General features: G+C 51.3%; 4 protein-coding genes across 4 annotated transcripts; all 4 read left to right on the top strand.

The window, feature by feature from the left end:
* Positions 1-225: 225 nt before the first annotated feature.
* N7498_003255 (hydroxyisourate hydrolase) lies at positions 226-762 on the top strand (the record flags this gene model as incomplete). Its single annotated transcript, XM_058450317.1, has 1 exon — positions 226-762. One exon carries the CDS (start codon positions 226-228, stop codon positions 760-762), a length of 537 nt encoding a protein of 178 aa, XP_058309779.1.
* A 960-nt stretch (positions 763-1,722) lies between these two features.
* N7498_003254 (Tvp18 family protein) lies at positions 1,723-2,479 on the top strand (the record flags this gene model as incomplete). The annotated part of the gene is made up of 4 exons (XM_058450316.1): positions 1,723-1,759; positions 1,845-1,860; positions 2,034-2,129; positions 2,179-2,479. The coding sequence occupies 4 exons, from the start codon at positions 1,723-1,725 to the stop codon at positions 2,477-2,479; spliced, it is 450 nt and encodes a 149-aa protein (XP_058309778.1).
* A 2,183-nt stretch (positions 2,480-4,662) lies between these two features.
* On the top strand, positions 4,663-8,597 carry N7498_003253 (putative sensor histidine kinase/response regulator; the record flags this gene model as incomplete). Its single annotated transcript, XM_058450315.1, has 3 exons — positions 4,663-4,730; positions 4,794-8,293; positions 8,347-8,597. 3 exons carry the CDS (start codon positions 4,663-4,665, stop codon positions 8,595-8,597), a joined length of 3,819 nt encoding a protein of 1,272 aa, XP_058309777.1.
* A 2,272-nt stretch (positions 8,598-10,869) lies between these two features.
* On the top strand, positions 10,870-13,735 carry N7498_003252 (Aim21 family protein; the record flags this gene model as incomplete). Its single annotated transcript, XM_058450314.1, has 2 exons — positions 10,870-11,797; positions 11,856-13,735. 2 exons carry the CDS (start codon positions 10,870-10,872, stop codon positions 13,733-13,735), a joined length of 2,808 nt encoding a protein of 935 aa, XP_058309776.1.
* Between the last annotated feature and the right edge of the window lie 699 nt (positions 13,736-14,434).

The raw sequence follows: 14,434 nt of genomic DNA, 5'->3' as shown, positions 1-14,434 counted from the left end.
ATCCATGAGTCTCAAAATTAGTTTTCCGTCTACGAAAAATATAGATATGAGCTATCTTCAGCTCTGCACGAGCCGGACGGTGCCCGCTCCACCCGCGCAGAGTGGTCCATGGCATCCTCCGCATCTATCGGTGCCCTCCGATACCAACGGACCATAGAAATGGCGACGCAACTCCCCTACTTTTTTTTACCTTTCCAACCACCTTATTCCCTCTGACCTGCTTGAATGGACTCCCGCGAAACTGATCTGGGCCGTATTACCAACCGCCTCGCTCTGCACCAGCAACACCTTGAACCGGCCCCGATCTCCAAAACAGCACCCAAGCAGCAACCACCCACCAAGATGGCCGCGCGCGACCCCATTACCTGCCATGTCCTCAACACTATGACCGGCACACCGGCTGCGAACCTGTCCGTCACTTTGACCCTGATATCCTCTTCCACCTCTTCCTCCAACCCCGTCACCTTCCGAGCTACCACCAACGCCGACGGCCGCGTCGCCAATTGGACACCCGTCGGCGGCTCCGCCTCGGTCCCCTCGATCCTCAGCGCGCTCCCCGCTGCCGATAGCAAGACGAACTGGGCTGTGCGCTTCGAGACCGGCCCTTGGTACGAGGCCCAGGGAATTGAAAGCTTCTGGCCTGAAGTGGAGGTTAAGTTCACGGTGAAGGGCCGTGGTCGCGAGGGTCAGGAGGGCTGGCGCCATTATCACGTTCCCGTGCTGCTGGGTCCCTGGAACTACTCGACATACCGGGGATCTTAAAATGGTATATAAAGTTATCAATCTGGATTGCAAATTTCTGAGAGATGGGAGATTGGTTTTTTGTAGATCTGTAAACTTGTCGCATAGGGAAGATACTCCTGTTCTTCAAAGCACCAAATAAGTTACTTTCATGTGGTGATAGTTTGGTGCAACAGAGAGCATAAAATGGCCTGAGGTTACATGAACAGGCAAGATGGCCGAGTTGGTCCAAGGCGTATGGTTCAGGCTCACCTGATCCAAGTTTCCATATCTCGTTTACGGGGCGTGGGTTCGAATCCCACTCTTGTCATTTCTTTTTGTTTTTTTGTGGTGTGTTTTCCAGGAGGGAAAGTAATGTGATTTTCAATTTAAAATTTTCGGGTTCTTTTTGAATCCAACGTTGACTCTTCTTTGTCTCTGCCTGAGCTATTGAATACCTAATTTGAGTATTCTATGACTCTATTGACATGAAGTCTCTTGTGGCCCCAAAAACAGTGTCAGGATATTGTTACTAGGAGAGAAGAACTCTTTTTGTTCAGATATGAGCCTTCTACTGGTATTCTTTGAACGTCATCCAAATAATTGATCGTTGAAGAGGTGCCGGGTGGAGATATAAATACTACAGCCTTGTTTGTAGAAGTGGCCGTAGACCAAGGCATTAGTGTCTGCCTGGGCGTTGGAGAAAAAGATCATAGCAAACCGAGGATGGAACGAAGATCGGACAGGGATATCAGATCAACACTGACGAAACCCCAGTTCTTCTGCAGCTCGATCGTGCCTGATCGACAGTAACGTCGCAGTTTCCGCTTTGTTTTGTTTGCGTTTCAGTGATTGACCGCCCGGAGTCCTAGCTAATCAGCCGCGTGTACACATCTTCTTTCCTCCAACTCAAAGCTTTCTGAAACCCCGCCCTGTTGCCAACGAGCTCGAATTATTTCTCATTTTGGTCGCCGCTATACCCTTACTGTCACCTTGCCCATCATGACGCTGGCCGAAGAGTTCCGCTCGAGAAATTTCAGTGAGTACCTGACTCGTCCTGGGGTGGCGGCTATGTCGATCAGCCCCATTCGGTTTACAGCCTTGCTAACGGTGTGTTCATTTAGGCATTTACGGTCAATGGTTAGTACTCTCATTCGCGTCGCCCCTTTGAGCGCCGGTGATCCCGAATACCACCGTGAAGGAGGAGTGTGGTGGTCTGACAGACGGGAGCCTGGAGCCTTTCAGAGCACTTCCCAGAGCCTCCGGGCTGCTGCTCTTCATTGCGAAAACGACCCTGACACATTCGACATTAGGACCGGTGTGCTGTGCATTATCCTTTGCTTCGCCCTCGGTATTGCCAATATCTTCACTCTTAACGGTTGGCACATTGTCTTCGCCGTCCTGTGCATGTGAGTCCAGCCAGATTCCTTGAAACGATGCGATTCTGACACCCAGCAGAGTTTCCGCATTCATAATCCTCTTCGTCGAAGTGCCCTTCCTTCTCCGAATCTGCCCGACCTCCTCCAAGTTCGATGGCTTCATTCGCAGAATCACGACCAACTGGATGCGCGCCGGAATGTACGTCATCCTCAGTGGCATCCAATGGGCCAGTCTTGCTGCTGGCAGATCCAGTCTTATCGCCGCCGCCGTCTTCCTCATCATTGCCGGTATTTTCTACGCGCTTGCCGGTATCAAGAGCCAGGAGTTCATTGGTAGCAAGACTCTGGGAGGCCAGGGTATTGCGCAGATGATCGTTTAATGCTTCTGTGGCTGGAAAGGTCCCTCTCTACTTTATCTTATCGGAAAGTATGCCTGCTAGCGTGACACCTGGTGGTTGACGAACTGGGTAGAATGATGAGATGCTCGATACGAAATTCTGGGAAAAGAAGCCTTGTTCGAGCAACATGCATTGGAATGCGTCACGACCTTGCGTTGATTTTAATTGTTGTCCTGTACTTGTATGTCTCTGTTGCGGTAAAAGAGCCTGCTCAACACACTTTTGTTTTGCACTGCGGACATATTCGGGGTTTCTTTGTGTATGGAATTAAGTCCATGATTATTCCCTATAGCTTCCCGAATGATTATATAGCTTTAAGTTCAAGAAGACTGTCTAACGGTTATACCTGTACTCTCTCTTTATCCACAAAGAACCACCAGATCGCAATTTTAGACCCCGGAGCACTCAAGGTGTTGGCCTCGTCCAACGACAGCCTACAGCTGCTCCATTCGTTTAAAAGCGCCATCCCCGCGGGGCAGATCAAGGACATTGAGGATCTACTCAACAAATACATTGACGTTACCTTGTGTCAAAACAATGCCGTCTTAGAATATAACTCGTCGATTCAACTTTTGCTGGAGGCCTTGCACACGCAGGAGTACTTCAATGGCCAAGCTCGTCGACTGGGCGAGAGACGTCTGGCTCTGGACCCCAACATTCCGCCATCGTATTTTAGCTCCGCAAAATGCGCGATAACATGCGACTGGGTCTAATGCAAGGTATGAACTACGAGAGCCGAGCCATCCAATACTGGGGGCTGAGGAAAAATCTGGAATTTTCGCAGCCCAGTCCCCACCGGTCAGCCTTGCAGCTCCGGCAGAGCCAGCAGTCTCTAGACGACGCCTTTGAAGAGAGTCTAAAAAAGTATGGTAGTAATATCCGAGAGACATGGCCCCGAAATGACACCCCAGCAGGGTCTTTTATATCGTCTCAGTCCCACGCAATTGTCGGCTCTCAAGAACCCTTAGCCGGGCGCCAAAGAGTCCCCTTCAAACTACATCGTATACATCAGGCTCACTGAAGTCCAGGGAGTGCACCGTTTGATGGGCTTGCGGATGTTCGCATCACCCAAGTTCGACTTGGCTAGCCGAGGTCATCATCGACAAGGACGATGCCGGCAGGCAGCCGCTTCTCGTGGAAATTATCGTACCGAATTTCATTTCGCGCACGACTTGGTGAACATTCAGTTCGCTTATGATACTGCCAAGACACAGGATATGGAAGAGTTCTATTCAAGGTTGTGTTCGGGAATCGAGAGTAACTGCAGCGGTGGTGATGAGAAGCCAACTGCCGCGACTTTTGAGCTATCGGCGCGTTTACCGAATGGCGGTTTGTTATCAAGGAAGCGGAAAATAAAGGTTTGGACATGCGCAATGTCATGGCAGTTTATATTGAGTTTGCGGGGCCAATTGACCGTTCTTAACTACATCTCGCAGTTAAAGATGTGAAGCGGCACTCTACAAGCAAGGCATATCTATAGTTCCTTCGAATGGCCTTAAAGATTTTTTTACTTTAAAGGATCAGCTTCGCTTGTTCCCTCGGCAGACAGACCCAAAAACGGACTATTAAAATAAGCAGATTGGAAACAAATTAACGGGAGGACTCCTGATCTACGTTTTCGATGCAACAGAGCCCTAGAACCAATACTAATAAGCGATCACCGATCATTCTCAAGTTGCCGTTCACCACTAGTCCTACCATTTCAACCTCCTCGCTATCGCTTGATTTGAGATTTCCACGCGAGCCTGGCACTTATTGAGGACATGACTCGGCCTTGCGATAGACTTTGAGGCTGTCGATCATCGATCGAGCTACGTTGAACCCTTGACGTGGGAGGCGTTAAGGTTGGGGGCGGGTGCCGAGTTATGTCATTGTGGAGCAGGCTGTAGGGGAAAAGCGGCGTCTCGCTGAAATCGAATGTGAAATGACCTCACAGGTCCGCTCGTTTGTATATAATATAAAACAGTGGGGATTTATCTAAGAGAGAGCAAAAATTCTAGTCCAAAATCGAGTAGAGATCCACCCTGATTGGGTGGTTCCCTGGATATACCCATTGCAGAAAAACCTGCTTTGAAACCGACCGAGTATTCCTAAAGGGCTCGGGAAAACTGATTCTCTCGGACTTTCAATGATCATGCGCGGATCGAATCCTCGAATTCTTCAATATGAACGGGATTGTAGGTCCTGATCCGCGTGCGCCCTATCGTCTGGCGCAAGAACGCGAGTTTCGCAAGTAAGGATTCACTACGTCATACATCGAGAGATTGATCGAAATCGCTGACCTGCCTCGCGCCAGGTATATACCGCGCGAGTATTCTGGATCGCAATTTGCTCCTTTCGATCATGCCAGTCGCCAAACATTCACTCCTCAGCCGTCGCCAGACCCGGCCTTGACTTCTTTTGCCCAGCTAGGTGCCATCCGTCTTGGAACCCAACGCGCTCTCGTCACCCTCTTCGATCGCACTCACCAGCATATCCTCGCGGAGGGTACTCCGTCATTAAGCCTTATCGGTGGAACCCCGCAAAATGAATGCGACAAGCTGCTACTGGGATCCTGTGTGCTCCCTAAAGAAAGAGGTCTATGTCACCATGTCGAGGGCCTGCCAGTCTCGGCGTGTATGCAGGGCGGCGAGTTAGTTGAGGGCGGCGCCTTGGTTGTTGGGGACGTGACCAAGGATCCGCGTATCAAATACAACGAGTTGCTGGAAACACTATCGGATGTCCGTTTCTTTGCCGCCGTGCCCATCATCAGCCCTCGCGGGCTCACAGTCGGTTGTTTTAGCGTCTTGGACACCGAGATCCGGACCTCGGATCTACCAGAACACTCTCTTCAGTTTATGAAGGAGATGGCTCAGGCCATTATGAAACACCTGGTAATGGGTCATTTCACCCATAAAAGTCGCCAGGCTGAACGAATGCTCGTCGGCCTGGGCAGTTTTAATGAAGGGAAATCCACGCTTCGCCATTCATGGCAAGAGGATAATGCAGCAGAAAACATTGGAGATTCAAAGGAGGGCCAGGCGAACAGCCAGCAACAGCGTGAGCAAGACGCCCAGGAGACCAATTCAACTGCTCTTGTCTCTCGCGGCCCGCGAAAAGCCGAAGCTTCTTCGGGAGCGGCATCAAAGGACAGCAGCCAAGGGGCGGAGCACGGCGAAAAGTCTGGGATAGAGATTTCTCCAAAGAATAAATCTATTCGAAGCGTGATTACTGGTGAAAATCCCCAGGAGGACTCGCATGAAAACAGCCTCAAACAAGTCTTCTCACGAGCAGCAAACCTGATCAGGGAGTCAATTGGAACTGAGGGTGTGGTCTTTCTTGATGCGCAAAGCGATCGCTTTAGAAAACTCGACAACCAAACCAGCCATAGAAGGTCGGACCCCGGCATTAAGAGTGACCCATCAAGCAGTGATGAAAGCACTGATTCGGGCTCCTCAACCAAGCACAATTTGACACCTGTTGGTCAGGAGACAGAAGAGGATCGTTCGCCCCTGTCCACATGCTTGGGATTCTCAAGCTCGTCGGGATCGACTATCAACAATGATTCGGTCACTGGCCCGCCATCGATGGTGCATGAAGCACTGTTAACTTCACTTCTTCGCCGATACCCACGTGGGAAGATATTCACCTACGACGCCAACAAATCCGTCTCTGATGAGAGCGACGGTAGCGCTTTGGAGATGGTCGGAACTGATTCCCGGGTCAAACCCATTCAACGAGAATCTTTCAGCAAGAAGAGCAAATCAACTTTCCAAAAAGACGCCCACCACCTGATCAAAATTTTCCCTGAAGCCAGGAGCATCCTCCTGTTCCCGATTTGGGACGCGGACAAACGGAAGTGTTTTGCTGGGACGCTGGTCTGGACGAATGACCCTGAGCTTGTCTTCACACTTGAAAACGAACTGATGTACGTTTCAGCCTTTGCCAACAGCATCATGGCCGAGATCAATCGTCTCGACGTGGAGATGGCGGACAAGGCCAAAACTAGGCTGCTCAGCAGTATCACTCACGAGCTTCGAACACCCCTGCATGGAATCCTGGGTACTGCGGATATCCTCAGTGACACGGCCATGAATGCTTTGCAACATGGCATGGTCCATACTATTGAATCTTGTGGCCGTACTCTTCTGGACACCATCAACAACTTGCTGGATCTCGCCTTCCTTGGCCAGAATAAGAAATCTGGGAACAATAAGTCTGGGAGCAATAACTCAGGAGAGAAGCAGGGTCAGATACCCGACGGCTCAAACGAAGGGGGTCGCGGACAACTTAAAGACCGCGGTGAAATGGCTACATCTTCGCATGTCAAGCTGGATGCGGTGCTCGAGGAGGTCACCGAATCCGTCTTTGCGGGATACAGCTTCTACAATCACCCCAAGATGCCGCCACCTGCCTTGACCGACTCCTCGTCACGCTCAGCCGGTCAAACGAGCGCGTCCAACCAGGCTGGCCCTCGGGCTAATGAGGTCACCATCATTTTTGACATCCAGCCCGACACGGAATGGGAATTTAACACCCACCCCGGTGCCTGGCGCCGCATTTTGATGAACGTCTTTGGTAATGCACTAAAGTATACCAAATCGGGCTATATCTACCTTGGGCTGAAGTCATCCGAGAACAGTACCTCTCGAGACGACACAAAATTAATCCCAGGTCCATCAGGGGAGCAAGTGGCTGAGTTTGAGATCACTCTTATCGTTAAGGACACCGGCAAGGGCATTGGACCGGAATATCTGCAGAAGGATCTCTTTACTCCCTTCATGCAGGAGGATTCACTCATGTCCGGGAGCGGACTGGGGCTGAGCATCGTCCATCAAGCTGTTGGATCCCTTGGTGGCTCGATTGAAATCAACTCTACTCAGGGAGTCGGCACTGAATTATCGATTCGGACTCCGCTCACCCGTTCCCTCGATGTCTCAGACAACGTTTCGTCGAGTTCGGAATTCCACTCTCTGTTGAAATACACTCAGGGAAAGACAATAGGGTTCTTAGGCTTTGGGTCATCCCTTAACTCTCAACGAGATAAGTCCCTGTATGAATCCCTGGAGCGATTGTGTCTCTACTGGTTTGGCTTGTCAGTGACGAACATGTCATCCTCACCAGGCAAACCCCTTCTCTTGGACTTCTATTTGGCCGTGCAGACAGAGCTGGACTGCGAAGACACAGGGGGCAGAGATCTCTTCGCCCTCGGAAAACATCTCGGTGGCGAAGACGGGAACAGCTCGCCGATCGTTGTCATCTGCCAATCCCCTGAGGAAGCACACCACATGTTTGTATCGACTAAGAACCGCCGAGAGGCGCCCGTCTTCGAGTTCATCAGCCAACCTTGTGGGCCTCGCAAGCTGGCCCGGGCACTAAATCTGTGTATTAAGCGACAGAAACATTCCCAGTCCGGTCGATCTAGCCCTGTCGAGCCGACCCGCTGGGTGGAATTGCCGGAATCCTCTCATCTTCCAGTGGATCTTGAGCCTAGCGATCCACCTGACGAAAGAATGAAGATTAGCAAGCGACCAACGACGGAGACGATGGGGTCGCACAGTCGATTGTCGAATGATGGGACCCAGAACGGGGCTTTTCAAAATGGGCCCCAATCGACCTCGTTTGCGAATGGGGTACAGGAAGACCGAGATTTCTCTAAGCCATCCGTCTTGTTGGTGGACGACAATGATCTGAATCTCCAACTCCTGTGCGCCTACACGAAGAAGAGCAATTACGAATACATGACTGCTCGCAATGGGGCTGAAGCCGTCGATATTTACAAGGCACACCCCAATTATTTCCGCGTTATCATCCTAGGTATGTGCAATTATTCCGTTTTACTACTTGCTGCAGGTACTAACAATAATTAGACATGTCAATGCCCATCATGGATGGCTTTGAGGCCGCTCGCCAGATCCGCTCCTTTGAGAAGGAATGCCGAGCCTCGCTGTCAGGTTCCGACCAGGAGGCTTTGCCCTCCCTCGCCATTGCCGCCTTGACGGGACTCGGCGGTACCGCCGCCCAAGAAGAAGCAAGTGCTTCCGGAATCGACGAGTTCCTTATCAAGCCGGTCAAACGGTCGGATGTGCAAAAACTTCTACAAAAAATGCATTCTCGGTAGACTGGTGGCTGATGATATATGAGCGACGGAACGCGCAGCAAGTCAAAAGACACCTTACCCCGTTTTTGGATCACAAACTTGGAGCTCCAATGTTCAGATGAAGGCTCGTTTTGGTTTTGCATCGCAGATACGATTTTCCTTGGCATTCTGTTAGAAAGCACTCTTTATATATGATGTACAAAATGTACACAATGTACACAATAGCAATGATATGTTGAAAGGTTTTTTTTCACTCTATATCCCACCCACTCCCCATCGACCAACCAACTCAATTGCAAAGTTGGATCCGTTCGAATCAACTGATCAGTATCACCGCCGCCTGGGCTTGGTCGTCCAAATTAAACTTAGACGGTCAATCACGAACTGTTTTGTATGTTTGATGGGCATCCACCATGGGAGAAAGTAGGCACCGTTTGACACAGGATAGTTTAAAGTTATAATACCAATTTCGTCAAATCTCCACATCGTCCGGGCAAGATGGCCGAGTTGGTCCAAGGCGTCAGGTTAAGGTCCACCTTAACACCAAACATTGGTTTCCTGATCTCGTTTACGGGGCGTGGGTTCGAATCCCACTCTTGTCATACCTTTTTGTCACTTCACTTTTCTCTTCACCTGTTTTTTTTAATATTTTTTTATTTATAATTATGGCTTCCATCATAGTGAAGTAATTACAAGCCTTGATTACTCTCATTTCCTTCCCTAAAGAAGTGGGCATAAGACAACCAGAACATGGCCTTACAAGCTCTTGGCAACACAGATTATGATTTGACGGAGAATCATGTGTACAGATACTGTATAGCAATCAATTGACACTCCACTCAGAGGACAGACACTTCCTCCACCTAGCTAGCACCGATCTCCAGAACAAAACTGTATCGATCTTCGCACCGCATTACACAGACCCTGAACATCCTCCACGAGTTTCGCAATCATTAACTCTTCGCGTGACCATATTGCATTCCCCCTCAGTAAATTACCTGGATTAACTTTTGCCATACGTATCCTGTCCAGGAACCACGTCAGAACAACCGGCAAGCCAGGACCCCCCGCGTCATACACCCGGACTAGTGCGGTGGTAATACTTGCGACGTTTCATAACGCTAAGATCGGCTGAGTGGGTCCTCAAATGTAGACCTAGGCCTCAGGATGCTCTCACGTGCCTCCCTCTTCCTGTTTTACTTGACCAATTTGTGGCATGGAAGCAACTTGAACGACTATCAATCATAATATTATTCACTACCCTAGCCACGTAGATACATTAGTGCGTAGCTGGAGTCGAGGAAAGAGACTGGATGATGCAATGCGGAGCGCTGTCGCTCACCGCCTCGGCTAGCGCAGCCAATCCAAGGGCAAAGAAATAATCCGCGCAGACCGATGCGAAGAGTGTCTTATCACGAGTCAAGATAGAGTCTAATTTTCAGTGAATCAGTGAACCGGATTGTCCACTAGCACAGCCACTGAGGTCCAAAAGGGGCCCCGGACCAACGCTACTAATACACTTCATGGGTCTGGCCCAAGGGATTATCGGTCCAATGCCCCTAGCCAAGGAGAGGCATGATTTGCCCCCGAATGAGATGTCGACCACTCACTCCACTCGGGTGAGGCATTTGGACAAAAATGCCGCAAAGATACTATTGCTTCTCAATTATAGGGCTATAGTTAATTCCTCAACTCAAACAAAGTGTAATTCTTAATTTTAGGGGGACTCGCCATCAGTGGAGATCGTAGATGTCTATATGTACGCAATGTGTCTACCGAGAAAAGCCGGGAATACCGAGTCTCAGTAACTACACGGTAATACGACGGTATTCTGGATTTGGGCTGGATTGGATGCGGTCAGAGCACGTCACGCGCCCGGTGGGTTGTGGCAGAAAGACCCTCATACATCATCCTCGCTGCAATTGCTTCACTGCTCTCTGATCTCCGTACTTTCTCCCTTTCCATTCCGCTGCCACGAATTTGTTTTCCGTTTCAATTGGTTCCGGACCTCGATATCGGGCATATCAATCTGGGTAAGCAAAATAGTCCATATCTGCTTGTCAGTTTTACCTCCCTTTCCCTCCCTCCTTGGCTATGGATTGGTCCCAATCCCGCCTTGCATCCGCATTTATGCAGGTCATTCAGGCGGTAATGCTCCATGATTTAACCGACTTACCTAAGGAGTTATTGGGCGAAAGAAAGGCCGAAATTTCACCCGCACGTGGCCATCGGGCTATGAATTGTTGGACCTAAGCTGATATTGAACCCCGGCAGCTTCAAAACGTCCTCCATTATGTCTACCCAAACAGCTCCGGCCATCCCCCCTCGACCGGCTCGATCACCAAAACCCCCTACGTCTATAGACAACAGCATGCCCAAGATTCCCCCACGTCCGAACCGAACCATGGACCGATCCATGTCTCCCATGCGGGATAGATATGCCCCATCCCCGTTCAACGAGTGGAATGGCCCGAGTCTCAGCCGAACCACCTCGAACGACATTCCCCAGCGCCCTCCGAGTGTGACAATACCCTCTCTGGGTGAAGAGGGCATCGAGTATGCCGATCTCAATGTGGGGAACGTGTCCGATGGCCTTAACCAGGCGCCGGCAGAGACTCGTAACGTTAGCAATGACCTTCACATTCATGCGCCGAGGCCCTCTCTTCCCACATCAAGTGCTAAGGCAAAAGTGCAGGCGGTAACCCGTACGGATTCCCGCCAGGCCGCAGCGGCGGGACTGGGTCACGAAAGCTCCCCCGCACGCGAGGAGCACGAGCGCCATGGTCGTTCGCTGCACTCCCGGGCGAGCCACTCGCGGGCCGAGTCCTCCACTGCTTCGTCTGATCGCCGACATTCCGCGCAGCTCGGCGAAGAGTCCGGTTTCCGAGTTCCCATGTACCCCAATGCGGGTGACGTCCAGGCGCCGTCCCCCAGCCCGTATCTAGACCAGGGCTCTCAGCAGCGACGGGGTCGCAACCACAACAGCACCCGTAGTGGTCGAGACACTTCTCTGCCTCCGGGTAGCTACGGACTTCACGGACACGGTGTCCAGAACAACGACAAGTTCGAGAAGGCATGGTACGAAAAACACCCCGAGGAATTCGTCAAGGAAGAGGGACAGTATGGTCCTGGTGTGGGCTCCCCTCGTCCTGATTGGGCATTGAGTAGCGATGATTTGAACAAGATCGTCCGAGCTCCAGCTTCGGCTTGCTCTGGTGGGGGTCAGTGATTTTAATTCTTGAGCTCTTTACCTTCATCAAACTGACAATTCCTAATTAGGCGCCTCGCCCGCTGCTATGGGCACTCCTGAAGAGGAGGTCGGCTACCTCGCTTCAGATGAATATATGCACCGCATGGCATCCCCAGCCCAAGACTCTCGATTTGATGCCCAGCCAGCCGTGGAGTCACCGCTGCGAAAAATGAGTTTCCCGGTCTCGGAGACTCAGCCTAAGAGCCCCATTCGACAATCGTCAAGCCATCCCCGGAGCAGCTCGCACGGCCATAGCGAAGGGGTGATTCATGTTGATGATCCAATGCATCACCTTCATCACCCAGACGGCTTCGCCCCTACTCCTGTATTTGAGGACCACACATCCGAGATAGAGGAGCCCATTGAAGAAGAGGATCCCATTCTTGCTGCCGATGAGGTGCGCCCAGAGTCCGCGTACCTGCACCCTGCAGTTTCTCCAACCTTTGAACACAGGGGAAGCTTTGATGAGGATGCGCATAGCCGGACCCCTAGTATCTCGCATAGTCGTTCCAACAGTAGGTCAGCAAGTGCTGGAGGTGCTCCTATGTTGACTCGCTTCGACTCGCGTGAAATGCACGACGATAATCACACGCCCTTGGAAGATGTGGAGGAATACGAGCCACTTTTTCCCGAGGACGAGCCAAAGAAAGAGGGCTCCATCTCAACAGCAGAACGTTTCAAGAATCGCCCAGACATGCTCAAGCACCGATTCCCCAGCCAAGATATTTGGGAAGATACGCCGAACAGTCTGCAGTACTATGCTACTGTGACCACCCCGGATCTCCCCAAACGTGATTCCTCCGAGGCCTTTGAGACACCTGAGCAGGAGGCCGCGCGCAGAATGCAGACCGATAAGTTTGATTCTCATAAGGTCGCTAGCCAAATTCTTGAGGGCGATGGTGTTCGTGGGAAGGGGAAACCTATGCGGCCAGAAAACAAGCAGCGGTTCCCCAGCCGAGACATCTGGGAAGATGCTCCCGATAGCCAGCAGCTGGTTACTACCGTCGAGCCCGCCACGGACGAGGTTAAGAGCCCAGAAGGGTTCTCAAAATCTTCAATTCCCACGCGTCCGCAAAAGCAGGCACAAGCAACCTCGCCCACAGAGAAGCGCCAGCCGCCGACGATTCCAGACCGGCCGAAGCCTCAAATCCCAGCTCGGCCTGCAAAGTCTAGCCCCCAGGCTTCAGCCGAGGGTGCAGCCGCACCCAAGGCGAAGCCCGCAGTACCGGCCCGACCCGGTGGCAGCAAGATTGCGGCTTTGAAGGCAGGTTTCCTCACAGACTTGAACTCACGTCTCCAACTGGGCCCCCAACAACCCAAACCCCAGGAGAAGGAGCCCGAGCCAGCAGCTGAGAAGCAGCCGTTGAGCGATGCACGCAAGGGAAGAGCCCGTGGCCCAACTCGGAGGAAGCCCGCCGTAGAGAATGCCAATGCCAGACTACCCTCGATCCCGGAGATCAAGATTACTACGGCATGGAATGTATGGTCTGTTGGCGAAGACGGTGATCTGACCGTCGGCAATGAGGCCTCTCCCAGCAAGATCAAGTCCACCATTCCGTCCGAGCTCCCCGCCGCCCCCGAACTCGCCAAGAACACAGCTGGTGAACCCGTCGATCCAACCCCGGAATCCACCGTGGGCGAGGTCGTCTCACCCGGCACCATCGAACCGTACGTTGACTCAATCCCAGCCAAATCTCCCGAGACCTCAGAACCAGCCGAAACCCCAGTGGAAGCCGCCGAGCTCGCACCTAAGAAAGACGAGCCCGAACAATCACCGCCCGGGGCCACCGCTCTCGCTGAGGCAGTGCCAACCTCTACGAAGCTGGACAAAGCTCTAGAGGACATGACCGCATCGGCAGATGGGAAGCGGACGTCCGACGGTGACATCCACGCGAAGGAAGAGTCCTGATTGCGGTATTAATTTCCAATTCTATTTCATACCTTGTCTTCTTCATTCGCTTTACCTGTTTATGACCTCCCATTGTCGGGAATCCGTGCCCAGCTTAGCTGGGCACAGCTACTTATCCCACAGTGCTTTTTGTTCGTGCTTTAATGAGTGCTTCAATCAACAAATCCATTCATGTGGTATCTTCTGATGCTCGACCGCCCCGAAATCCCCTTTTTTCTTGCCCGGCTTGCGTTGCATGTTGTGCATCAAGGTATACACTGTTTCAGTGCTGTAGATAAAGAGTCGATTCGGATTTAGGGCCTAGAGTACTACAGCTAGATAAGTCTACACAGAACAAAGAGTCAAGCTAGAATGGGTGTATTGCAACTAGCGTTTTGTGTCTTGAGCAAATGTACATCTTAGCGAGCACCACGATCTCAAGAGGTGTGTCGTAAACCAAGGGAAAATAAAAGCAAATTTGTTTTTGGAATAATCTCTCTTTTCGATTCTGGGGTATTGCGTAAATCAAATGTTCCACGACGTGGTGATGTCAGGTTGAGTACAAGGCAGGTCATATTCCCCACAGGATGACCGGGGCTGACCGGGGGTATTTTTTGGTTGAATTCTTTTGCGGCGAAAACAAAACCATGGAATAATCATTAGGACTGGGGAATGATGTAGAGACCGTGACTGAGCATTGGTTGCTTATTTCAGCGAAAT

This window comes from Penicillium cinerascens (assembly GCF_028974065.1).
Source record: "Penicillium cinerascens strain IBT 15544 chromosome Unknown contig_24_segment0_segment0, whole genome shotgun sequence".
NCBI classification, from domain to species: domain Eukaryota; kingdom Fungi; phylum Ascomycota; class Eurotiomycetes; order Eurotiales; family Aspergillaceae; genus Penicillium; species Penicillium cinerascens.
Note: the sequence above shows the minus strand (reverse complement) of the source record. Positions and strands in the feature narration are given on the sequence as shown.